The sequence below is a fragment of the Trachurus japonicus genome, chromosome 12 (assembly GCF_045865225.1).
Source record: "Trachurus japonicus isolate A0001 chromosome 12, Traja_1.0".
Classification (NCBI taxonomy): domain Eukaryota; kingdom Metazoa; phylum Chordata; class Actinopteri; order Carangiformes; family Carangidae; genus Trachurus; species Trachurus japonicus.
This window is the reverse complement of record NC_140918.1, coordinates 6,454,726-6,467,021: the sequence shown is the minus strand read 5'-3', so window position 1 is coordinate 6,467,021 and position 12,296 is coordinate 6,454,726. Positions and strand designations below refer to the sequence as shown.

General features: G+C 40.9%; 3 protein-coding genes across 5 annotated transcripts; all 3 read right to left on the bottom strand.

The window, feature by feature from the left end:
* Positions 1–651: 651 nt before the first annotated feature.
* On the bottom strand, positions 652–7,262 carry LOC146976985 (torsin-1A-like). Of its 3 annotated transcripts, none has more exons than XM_085792790.1 (5): positions 4,281–4,681; positions 2,235–2,500; positions 1,983–2,158; positions 1,146–1,273; positions 652–1,076 (listed from the first exon to the last, which is right to left on the bottom strand). In XM_085792790.1, exons 1-5 carry the CDS (start codon positions 4,408–4,410, stop codon positions 829–831), a joined length of 948 nt encoding a protein of 315 aa, XP_085648916.1. In that variant the 5' UTR covers positions 4,411–4,681; the 3' UTR covers positions 652–828. The 3 variants fall into 3 exon arrangements, with proteins under 3 accessions (XP_085648916.1, XP_085648914.1, XP_085648915.1); XM_085792788.1 differs by lacking the exons at positions 2,235–2,500; positions 4,281–4,681 and adding exons at positions 5,969–6,237; positions 7,068–7,262 and having other exon boundaries at positions 808–1,076; XM_085792789.1 differs by lacking the exons at positions 652–1,076; positions 1,146–1,273; positions 1,983–2,158; positions 2,235–2,500 and adding exons at positions 4,993–5,120; positions 5,713–5,888; positions 5,969–6,237; positions 7,068–7,240 and having other exon boundaries at positions 4,455–4,909.
* A 164-nt stretch (positions 7,263–7,426) lies between these two features.
* Positions 7,427–9,490, bottom strand: LOC146976984 (torsin-1A-like). Its single transcript, XM_085792785.1, has 5 exons — positions 9,259–9,490; positions 8,311–8,579; positions 8,047–8,222; positions 7,771–7,898; positions 7,427–7,683 (listed from the first exon to the last, which is right to left on the bottom strand). Exons 1-5 carry the CDS (start codon positions 9,488–9,490, stop codon positions 7,442–7,444), a joined length of 1,047 nt encoding a protein of 348 aa, XP_085648911.1. The 3' UTR covers positions 7,427–7,441.
* On the bottom strand, positions 9,481–12,250 carry LOC146976983 (torsin-1A-like). Its single transcript, XM_085792792.1, has 5 exons — positions 11,995–12,250; positions 10,532–10,800; positions 10,272–10,447; positions 9,966–10,093; positions 9,481–9,883 (listed from the first exon to the last, which is right to left on the bottom strand). Exons 1-5 carry the CDS (start codon positions 12,125–12,127, stop codon positions 9,639–9,641), a joined length of 951 nt encoding a protein of 316 aa, XP_085648918.1. The 5' UTR covers positions 12,128–12,250; the 3' UTR covers positions 9,481–9,638.
* Positions 12,251–12,296: the final 46 nt, after the last annotated feature.

Below are 12,296 nucleotides of genomic sequence, written 5' to 3'. Positions count from 1 at the left end.
GGCACTTTTGCAATACCCATATTCCGCCATCAGGAGGCGCTTCCATTTGACCAATAAATGGATTATAACGGTTTATAAACCGTCTTTGCTAAGACCAGAGAGCAGCATTATAATGAGGGGGCGGGACTTCGAGCCGGAAGTCCAACATTTAAAGGGGACGCAACATTTTTTTTCCCACTTGTAGCTATCCCTGGCTGACAGCCTGTAAAATGGGCGGGATTTAACGTTGATTGTCGTATAACACCGCTCCTCGTGATTTGATTGGTTTCATTGTAGATTTGGGCACACAATTATAACAGCAGAAGTGGAATAAAAAAAAGCAGACAGCAGCATTATACCTAGGGAGGGGGGGCGGGGCTTCTGAGCTGGAAGTCCAACATTTAAGTGTGTAATATCTGGCAAGGTTTATTGGCAAAATCTGAATAGGCTATACTACCCAAGAATACAGTGTATACAAAATTTGTTTGGTTTGGTCTTTTAATATCTTTTATATACATATAGTGGGTCATTTGCTTTAGAGTGTGTTGCCATCTTGCACTATCATGTTTGTATGCAAGTTTTGGGCGCATAAATAAACCAATGAAGAACAGCAAGAACAGCAATAATCCAGTCATACATGATACGGCGTTCAGTGTGTATCATATTAACCAAGTGTGTGGCTCACCCACAAAATGCAACAATGTTCATTAACTCGTACGTGAAGTGGACATGTGTGTAAAATAAGACAGCAGGTATAAAAAACAGCATTACACATAATGTTGAGTTCACTTGTACTTTCTTTCTAAGTAAGTGCACATACTGTACTGTAACATTCATCTGATGGTGATGTTATAAGTAGAATTGCAACTTTTTCTGTATCGTCTTGCAGCCACTGGTAGCAAAGACTTTTCCATCTGTGGGGTAGTACGTTAAATCTTTGGCCAGTTTGTCTGCCACTTCCTGGTTTGGCAGAAGTCCTCTGGCTTTCATCTCAGCATTGACACACTGGAGGACGTGTCTGTACTCCAGAGGCAGGAACGGGATGAAGTAGTCCACCAGGTTCTTGTCGATCAAAGTTGAATGGAAGTAGCCACCACCTACAGGGAGAGTTCAGACGTGTATGAAACTGAAACAATTGAACTGAACATTGAAGCTCTTGTACTCACTTTTAGAGTCCTTGAACAGGGACGTTTCAAGCTGCGTTTCCAAGTCTCTGAGCTTCATCTCCTCACGTTTCCGTCCAGCTTTGAGGAAATCGAAAGTGATCTGTGAAATGACGTCTGCCCCCGCGTTGCTATGAGGAAGATCAATAATAGACATGTAAAAAAAACAAAAAAAAAACAGCTTCATGTGGTTGTATCCCTCCGCCACTAAGACTAATTCTAGGCTTCACCATGACCCTGACCTTTGACCTTCAGCCAGAGATCTCAAACCAGTTGTTCCTTAAAGCAGAAGTAAGTGGTCCGGTCGTTTTGGCTAATGCTGCGTTCCAGGAAGGCTTTTGAAACCGTAAATTACAGCTTCATGTCACAACTTACGATTTTGTAGCGTTCCAGGCAACCCACTCGTGTTTTTCCGACCTGTTTTACCGGTGAAAGTCACTATAACGGCCACTCGTAACTTCCGACCCGTGAACTCGTACCAGATCGAACTGGTACGACTTCACAGGTCGGAAAAACACGAGTTACGGGCTGCCTTGAACGCACCATAACAGTCCTCGTCCCTACGTCACCACATTCACGCGCATCCCTTGCCTGCACACACAGCCCTGCATGCCGTTCTCTCTCCTCATTGGATAAAAACTGTAGGATACGATAAATGTTTTCTCCTCGGCTCAGAGCAGAGCAGAGTGACTGACAGACCCGTGTTTCGGTCCAAACACTCTATGTAAGTGATTGCTGTCGGAAGATATAACTATTTAAGACTTATATTAACACAAATATATCGCTTACTTCTGCTTTAATATAAGAGAGACTGCCTAAAATAATTACTCATCTTCTCACCTGAGGAAGATGAAGATGGCTTTTTGATAGGAAACTCCATCCAGCTTTGTATAGTGGTCCAGGTTTGGTTTGATGCTGTCAATGAGTTCAGGATGCATCTTATCCACCTCGTCAAAGACGAAAATGGAGCGTTCACAGTCGATGACTCCCCGTCTGAGCCACTGCTTCAACTGGTCCTAAAGAGGAACAGGAGCTAATGTAATGTAGAGCCAAGTCACTGTGTTTCAGGTGATGGTTATTTCTGCTCTGTACCTTGTACATGTGAAGATGTTGTGGATGTGGGAAGTGATGTGTGGCCGAATAAATATGAAAGAATCTGCTCTTCGATCCCTTCTTGTGAATACTTTCAGCGATCAGCTGACTGATGTAGTTCTTCCCTGTGCCGGTCGGTCCGTTCAGAGACAGAACCAGCGGTTTGCTCGGCTTCTGGAGGTTCATGAATCCTTCCACGGCTTTTAAGACGCTGTACGCCGCAATGTGTTGACCAAACAGTTTGAGGTCAAGTTCATCCCCAAGACCTGAAGGACCGAAAAACTTGACCTTATTCATTGGTTTCACCTACAATGTTTCAACATAAAATCAACAGTCAAGCTGCTCATTGTCCTATATTCATATCAGTAACTTTATTACTTCCTGTAGTGTGACAGTCTTTTATGACCACTGTAGTTGGGGCTTTTTTTCAGACTTTCTAAGTACTTTTTTTTTGTTTTTCTTATAAAATCAACAGTTTTTTCTCACTAATGTCTGCCTTTCTAATTTGTGCTTATAGGGATATTCCAGTGTAAGTTCAACCCATGGTCTAACGCACTATGAGACAGAGTAGAACTCCAACATGAGAGATCAAGTTTGCTGACTGCAAACTTCTCTAGCCACGCATCAAACACCTGCTAGCTTTGCCTGGTTTGTATTTACAAAAGGTTCTCCTCGATGCATGGTGCGTTAGACTATTGGCTAAACTCATGTCGGTATATCTTTTTAATATCTGTGGTATTTTCTTATAATTTTGCCATTTTAAACTAGAAAAACTGGATTTAAATTTTTTTTTTTTTAATTAAATATTTTTTGAGGGCCCAGAGAGGGTCGCCCAATGCAGGATTGGAACTGGGGCCGCCTGCAGTGGGGTGGGTGCTCTACCAACTGAGTTAAACACTGCCCCGAAAAACTGGAATTTTCAATTCCAGCACTGTTTTAACCTACAATGGCCCCAGTCCACTGTTGTAACTTAAATTCTATCCAATTATAATCTTCTATCTAAATAATTGTGTATAATTGTGTAAATAATAATGTAGACCAGCCCAGGGTCACACCAACACCAATCACTGCTGTTACATTGACCGGATCAAATGTGTTTACCATTGTTACGTGTGGCCAGCAGGGGCAGTTCCAGAGTATTTTCTGGTGGGGGTAGCGCTCTCTTGAATATTTATATCGTACAGTTACACACTGTTTACAGCATGTCTTCATCTTGCTTTTATTGGCCACATTGGATCTTTCACCTTGTAAGGAAAATGCCTATGACCTTTTTATTTTCCACTTGTCAATATTAAAATCAAAGTCAATCAATAATCAACTCTATCTTATAAATAAGAAATCTTAGCAGAAAAACAGGGTGGCCAATCAGATTGCAGGAGGGGCGAGTTCCCCCCTGTGCCCCCCATCAAGACCCGCCCCTGGTGACCAGGGGGAGTAGCCTAAGCATGTGTGTCTCTCTGTTTTGTTTAGTTCAAATACAAATAAACAAATAAACTGGCCTCTTTATGTTCGAGCCTTTCCTTTGTTTGCTTCGGGGCCGTAACAACCAAAATAGCCACTGACCCTTCACAACATATGAGAACAAATGTAAAACAGTATGTTCCATGTATGTGCTCATCATCAAGACCACCTTATTTTTGACATCTTACACCTTTTCTGTAATAACAGATATTTCAGTTTGTATAATAGGTGTGTCGTGTTAAACCCTTAACAGCCAACTATTAACAGTAACCTTAATAAGAGCAATTCCTTGTTCCTTGTTCCTTGTTCCTATACAGGTAAAATTAACTTTATTGTTACACATGAGCAATGGTTCAACCAATCAATTTACACATAAAGATTAAGATTTACTTACAGTACTTACTTAACTTTGCATTTAAAAGACAATTTAAGAAAAATAAAGCAGTCTGTGATAACCTGAGAGAGACATAATTAAAATGTTACTGAATGTGACAAACAAAAATTTCTTTCTACAGTCTATTTCTTTTCCTCATTCTTTAAATCAGTTGCACTGTTCACGATGAGACTGAATCAAATGTGTGTTACCTTGCCATTTGAAGGGCATCCCCGGGGGTTCACAGAACTCAAAGCTGTGAAAGGTATAGAAACCAAGTCCAGTCAAAACTGCAATGAAGCCAACCACTAAAGTGGCAATGAGAACGCGTTCTTCCTCCATGATCAAGTGTTACATAGTAAACTGTTTGACGCTTTGGGTGAGACGTAGCTGGAAGGAGGAGGAGCAGCAGATAAAGCTTTGAAACTTATTAGCATGATGGGTGTGAACATGTGCCCCTCCTACAACAACCAATAATAAACTATTCATGCTCCACCTTATGCACAGACAAAGCAAACCTCTAAAGAAAGGTCCCTGGAGTTCAGTCAGGTTTACTTTCTGAGTCGGTGTACATAGCGATCCATCTGATGGTGATGTTATAAGTAGAATTGCAACTTTTTCTCTATCGTCTTGCAGCCACTGGCAGCAAAGACTTTTTCATCTTTGGGGTAGTACATTAAATCTTTGGCCAGTTTGTCTGCCACTTCCTGGTTTGGCAGCATTCCTCTGACTTTCATCTCAGCATTGACACACTGGAGGACGTGTCTGTACTCCAGAGGCAGGAACGGGATGAAGTAGTCCACCAGGTTCTTGTCAATCAAAGTTGAATGGAAGAATCCATCTACAAGGAGAGTTCAGAAGTGAAGCCTAAAGTCTGAATGAAACTGAAACAACTGAACTGAACATTGAAGCTCTTGTACTCACTTTTAGAGTTCTTGAACAGGGACTGGGAGAGTGGCCTTTCCAGGTCTGTGAGCTTCATCTCTTCACGTTTTTTTCCTGCTTTCAGGAAATCTAAAGTGATCTGTGAGATGACGTCTGCCCCTGCGTTGCTATGAGGAAGATCAGTAACAGACAACATGTTAAAATTTGCTGCTATTTGTTGAAACCCAGAAGAAATAGAATCAGCTTCTTGTGGTCGTATCCCTCCACCACTGAGACTAGTCCTATAGGTTTCACCCTGTTTGTTCAGAGTCACAGAAGATGAACCATTTTGTGTAAAACTCTGTCATAATCACTGTGTGAAGTCTAAATAAGTGCTTCACAAAGTTACCTTGATCTCTGATACATTTTCTGAAATTTCATCAAGCTGTTCCAGACATATCTCACTCACAACCTGGACCTTTGACCTTGTCAAGATGTTAAGGGGATATGGCATTAACAAGATCAAAACTCCATTGTGTGACATCACTGTGACTTTTCACGTTCAATCTGACTACAAAAATTGACTCAACTCATCCTTGAGGCCAATTTTGCCAAATTTCAAGAAATTCCTTTATGGTGTTACCGAGACATTGCGTCCAGGAGAACAAAACTGTGTTTCATGAGGGCCCCATGACCCTGACCTTTGACCTTTTAGCCAGAGAAATCAAACCAATTGTTCCTAAGAAGAGACTGCCTGAAAATATTCACTCATCTTCTCACCTGAGGAAGATGAAGATGGCTTTTTGATAAGAAACTCCATCCAGCTTTGCGTAGTTGTCCAGGTTTGGCTTGATGCTGTCGATCAGTTCAGGATGCATCTTATCCACCTCGTCAAAGACGAAAATGGAGCGTTCACAGTCGATGACAGCCTCTCTGAGCCACCGTTTTAACCGGGCCTGAGGAGAAACAGGGACAACTGTTATTAATACAGAACCGAGTCACTATGTTCAAGGTGAAAAGTGTTTGTGCTCGGTACCTTGTAGATTTGAAGATTTTGTTGTGGATGTGGGAAGTGATGTGTGGCCGAATAAAGGTGAAAGAATCTGCTCTCGGATCCCTCCCTGTAAACGCTTTCAGCGATCAGCTGACTGATGTAGTTCTTCCCTGTGCCGGTCGCTCCATTCAGAGACAGAACCAGCGGTTTTCTTGGATTCTTGTTGCTCATGAATCCCTCCACGGCTTTTAAGATGCTGTACGCTGCAACGTGCTGACCGAACAGTTTTAGGTCAAGTTCATCCCCGAGATCTGAAAGACCGAGATACTTGACCTTATTCATACAGTTAAAAAGTTTCACCTTCACTGTTTCAACATTACAAAAACAACAGTCCAGCAGTTCATTGTGCTTTAGACTGCACATTAATATCAGAAATTGACTTTGTTACTCCCTGTAGACAGCAATTAAGGCCATTGTAGATAAAACTAATAAACTAATAAAAAACATTGAAGGATCAAACATGTTTACCAGAACTCTGATCGTTGAGAACAAATGTAAAACAGTTTGTTCTGTGTATGTGCTCATCGTCAAGACTGACATCACATATCTTTTCTGTAATTCTAGATATTGTGGTTTGTAATCTTGATAGGAGAAATGCCTTGCTCTTGTCCAGGTGAAATCAACTTTATTGCTAAAACACATGAACTTTGCTTCAGCTGACCAAAGTACAGACATACATTATGGAGAATATGAAGGTCTTATGTAACTTTGCATGTGGAGTATTTTATGCAATTAAAAGACACTAGGCATAATTTGAATTTTGATACTGAAACTTTTCATTTAGCAATTAAAAAAGGTTAACATAACTGGTGTGGGATGTGCCTTTGTCTACAGTATCTGTGTGTATCTCTATGTGTCTACATGTGTTTGTGTGTGTCTATGTGAGTGTATTGCTATCTACTGTATGTACCTATATTAACTTACAGCTAACACATTACATGCACTCACAGACTCTGGTAACCCATTTTACCTTTTTTTTTATGGGAATGACCCATTTTACAATCTCTACTACTGTATATGACAAATATTGCCCCTGACAAACCCATGACACACACACCCTGAAGAAAAACACCTGTGTTACCTTTCCATTTGAAGGACATCCACTGGGGTCCACAGCACTCATTATAACAGAAGTAAATGTTCTGATAGTTGTAATAACCAACTCCAGCCAGAATTGCAATGAAGCCAATCGCAATGGCGATGGCGTCTTCTTCCTCCATGATCAGGTGTTACGAAGTAAACTGGAAGTGGAAACGCTGCAGTTTAAACTTTGAACTTTATTAGCATAGAGGGTGTGAACAAGTGTGTGCCCCTCCTACAACAACCCATGAACAATAAACTGTGCATCTGCCACTTTATGCACAGAAACAACAAAACTTTACAGAAAATGTCCCTAGAGTTCAGTCAGGTTTACTTTCTGAGTCAGTGCACAAAACGATCCATCTGATGGTGATGTTAAAAGTAGGATTGCAACTTTTTCTGTATCGTCTTGCAGCCACTGGCAGCAAAGACTTGTCCATCTTTTGAATAGTAAATTAAATCTTTGGCCAGTTTGTCTGCCACTTCCTGGTTTGGCAGAAGTCCTCTGACTTTCATCTCAGCATTGACACACTGGAGGACGTGTCTGTACTCCAGAGGCAGGAACGGGATGAAGTCCACCAGGTTGTTGTCAATCAAAGCCGAATGGAAGAAGCCACCTACAAGGAGAGATCAGAAGTGAAGACTGAAGTCTGAATGAAACTGAAACAACAACTGAAACTGAACATTGAAAGTCTTGTACTCACTTTTAGAGTCCTTGAACAGAGACTCAGAGAGCGGCGTTTCCAAGTCTCTGAGCTGCATCTCCTCACGTTTCCGTCCAGCTTTGAGGAAATCTAAAGTGATCTGTTCGATGACGTCTGCCCCTGCTTTACTATGAGGAAGATCAAAACCAGACAACATGTTAAAACTGATACTAGTCCTATGGGCTTCACTATCCTGACGTTTGATCTTCAGACAGAAAAATCAAACCAGTTGTTCCTCAAGAAAGACTGCCTAAAAGTCTTCACTCAGCTTCTCACCTGAGGAAGATGAAGATGGCTTTTTGATAAGAAACTCCATCCAGCTTTGCGTAGTTGTCCAGGTTTGCCTTGATGCTGTTGATCAGCTCAGGATGCATCTTATCCACCTCATCAAAGACGAAAATGGAGCGTTCACAGTCGATGACAGCCTCTCTGAGCCTCTGCTTTAACTCAGACTGAAGAACAGGAGCAAATAATGTAGTAAGTAATGTCATACAGAACCGAGTCACTGTGTTTCAGGTGATGGTTGTTTGTGCTCTGTACCTTGTAGGTTTGAAGATGTTCCTGTGGATGTGGGAAGTGATGTGTGGCTGAGAAAACATGGAAGAATCTGCTCTTGGATCCCTCACTGTAAATACTTTCAGCGATCAGCTGACTGATATAGGTCTTCCCTGTGCCGGTCGCTCCGTGCAGAGACAGAACCAGCGGCTTTCTTGGATTCTCGTTGCTCATGAATCCTTCCACAGCTTTTAAGACGCTGTACGCTGCAACGTGCTGACCGAACAGTTTGAGGTCAAGTTCATCCCCGAGATCTGAAAGACCGAAAAATGTATTCATATACTGTTAAAAAGTTTCACTTTCACTTTGAAAACGTAACAGAAAACAACAGTCAAGCTGTTCACTTTCACATTAAGTTTATTAAAGCTACTTCAGAGTTTTGAAGTCTAAAGTTGCAAATGTGTGAGAAAATGTAGGAAAAAAACATTGTACATTTATGACTTTTTTCTCGTAATTTTGTGAGGTTTTTTTTAAAATCTAAATTTTCAAATATTTGTACATTTGTGATTCTTTAATTGTAAGTTTGCAAGTTTTTTTCTTATAATATTGTGACCCCCCCCCCCCCCACACACACACAAGTTTAGGATTTTTGTCTTACTAATGCACGACTTTATGTCACAGCATATCTCAGTTTTTTCCTCATAGATTTGGCACTTCAGAAAATTCAAGCTATGCACCTATCTTAATTTCCAGTTAATGGCTGACAGTTAGCATGAAAATGGTCTACATACACTCACTCACAGATTCAGGCATAGGAGAAACTATAGACGTGTTACAAACTGACCCTGTTTGATCTCTCCCACAGTACGTGACAAACTTAAAGACACATGATTAAAACTACATCACTTAATGTGACAAATAAAACCAACTGTCTGCAATCACTTCCTACTTCCTCATTTCAGTAGCATTGTTCATGACTCAAATGTGTGTTACCTTTCCATTTGAAGGACATCCACTGGGGTCCACAGCACTCATTGTAACAGAAGTAAATGTTCTGATACTTGTAATAACCAACTCCAATCAGGATCATAAAGACAATGGTCCAAAACGCATCATCATTGTTTTCTGCCATGATTAGGTGTAGAACCAGTGAAACTGTCTGATACCTTGGGTGAGACACAGCAGGAAGTGGGGAAACAGTTGAAACTTTGAACTTTATTTGCATAGAGGATGTGAACAAGTGCCCCCTCTACAACAAAACTCTGAGTACCACCTTATGCACAGAGACAGCAAACCTCTAAAGAAATGTCCCTGGAGTTCAGTCAGGTTTACTTTTTGACTCAGTGTACAAAGCGATTCATCTGATGGTGATGTTATAAGTAGAAGTGCAACTTTTTCTCTATCGTCTTGCAGCCACTGGCAGCAAAGACTTTTTCATCTTTGGGGTAGTACATTAAATCTTTGGCCAGTTTGTCTGCCACTTCCTGGTTTGGCAGAAGTCCTCTGACTTTCATCTCAGCATTGACACACTGGAGGACGTGTCTGTACTCCAGAGGCAGGAACGGGATGAAGTAGTCCACCAGGTTGTTGTTAATCAAAGCCGAATGAAAGAAGCCACCTACAAGGAGAGTTCAGAAGTGAAGACTGAAGTCTGAACTGAAATAACAACTGAAACTGAACATTGAAAGTCTTGTACTCACTTTTAGAGTCTTTGAACAGGGACTCAGAGAGCGGCGTTTCCAGGTCTGTGAGCTTCATCTCCTCACGTTTTCGTCCCACTTTGAGGAAATCTAAAGTGGCCTGTGAGATGATGTCTGCCCCCGCGTTGCTATGAGGAAATCAATAACAGACAACATGTTAAAACCAGCTTCTTGTGGTGGTATCCCTCCGCCACTGAGACTAGTTCTAGGCTTCACCATGACCCTGACCTTTGACCTTCAGCCAGAGAACTCAAACCAGTTGTTTCTGAGAAGAGACTGCCTGAACATATTCACCCAGCTTCTCACCTGAGGAAGATGAAGATGGATTTCCGATAAGAAACTCCATCCAGACTTTCATAGTTGTCCAGGTTTGGTTTGATGCTGTCGATCAGTTCAGGATGCATCTTGTCCACCTCATCAAAGACGAAAATGGAGCGTTCACAGTCGATGACGGCCTCTCTGAGCCTCTGCTTTAACTGGGCCTGAGGAGAAACAGGGACAAATGTTATTAATACAAACCCAAGTCACTGTGTTTCAGGTGATGGTTGTTTGTGCTCTGTTTGTACCTTGTAGGTTTGAAGATGTTCCTGTGGATGTGGGAAGTGATGTGTGGCTGAGAAAACATGAAAGAATCTGCTCTTGGATCCCTTCCTGTAAACACTTTCAGCGATCAGCTGACTGATGTAGTTCTTCCCTGTGCCGGTCGCTCCGTTCAGAGACAGAACCAGCGGTTTGCTCGGGTTGTCGTTGCTCATGAATCCTTCCATAGCTTTTAAAACACTGTATGCAGCAATGTGCTGACCAAACAGTTTGAGGTCAAGTTCATCCCCGAGATCTGAAAGACCGAAAAATGTATTCATACAGTTAAAAAGTTTTGCTTTCATTTTGAAAAAACAAAACAAAAACACATTAAAGGTAGAGGTTTGTAAACAAAACATTCCAACTGGGCACCTCTTGGGCTCAACTGTGTAGGTTACATTTAATGTTAACCTATCTATGTTTTGTGGGTGGGTTTGTCCTTGGTCCTTTTCAAGGTTATAGGAAACTTATGTTTAAATTGAACTTTAAAACATGATTAAAATCTAAAATTTGTTAAAATCTAAAATCTCTAAACATGATTAAAAGGTAAAAAATGTGAAATTTATAAATGTAAAACAATAGCCTAACGTTGTATTCAAAATTAGCCATCCTAATACTAAGAGGCGCCTCTAATTTACTAGATCTTTATGACGGCCATTTGGCCTGATGGGCTTTGATCTAATGTAAATTATGATGGAGTTCTATATATGTTGATAGATTATTTGTGTATTCTATGTCTTTTCTACTTCAACACAAGGTGTGTTCTGATTTATGTATTTCCCAACCATGTGACTCATCATGTGACCCTCAGGGGAAGGTTTAAAAATGGGGCGTCTTATACAAATGAGTTAGTCTGAAGAAGAGCAGTGCGCTCGAAACGTTACTGTCTTTTTATTTTTGATGTGCTAATAAATCTGCACGTAAGGGAGCTGAAGTGTGCGGTCTCCTCTTTTCTCTTTTTTGTCCACATTTATGTTTGAGGCCAGCACCTTTTTTAAACTGGATGTGCGCGACCTTATTTACTCTTTGATCCACAAATGCTGAATCAAACTTCACAAACAGAGTTTTCAGTTTTACAAATGGCTTTTTTGTTTTTACAAATGGAAGATTATATAGGCTATTTACAAATACACATGTATTGTAAAAACCAAAACAAATTTGTAGATAGAACGTGTGCAAACCAAGGAGCATTTGTAGAACGTTTACAGGAAATGTCTCATAGGAAATAGCCTTATACTCTCAGACTCAGGCAACTTGTTCCTGACTAGGAGAAACTATATACAAACTGACCCATTTTACAATCATCCCTGATGACACATTTAGAAAACATGATTAAAGCTACATCACTTAATGTAACAAAAAAAACATAACTAACCTAACTAATAAACGCCTACAGTCACTTCCTACTTCCTCATCTAGTAGCATTGTTCATGAGTCAAATGTGTGTTACCTTTCCATTTGAAGGACATCCACTGGGGTCCACAGCACTCATTGTAACAGAAGTAAAGGTTCTGATAACTATAGTAACCAGCTGCAACTAGAACCACAAAGCAGCTGATCACGATGGCACCGTGATTCTCCATGATCAGGCGTAGAAAGTTAAACTGTAAACTGTCTGACAACTTGGTTGAGATGCAAGAAAGTGAAAGTGAAGGGGAAGGCAATTCAGGGGAGGGAAGTTCAAAACTTTAGAGGGTGTGTGAACATGTGCCCCTCCTATAACGACCCATGAACAATAAACTGTACATGCAC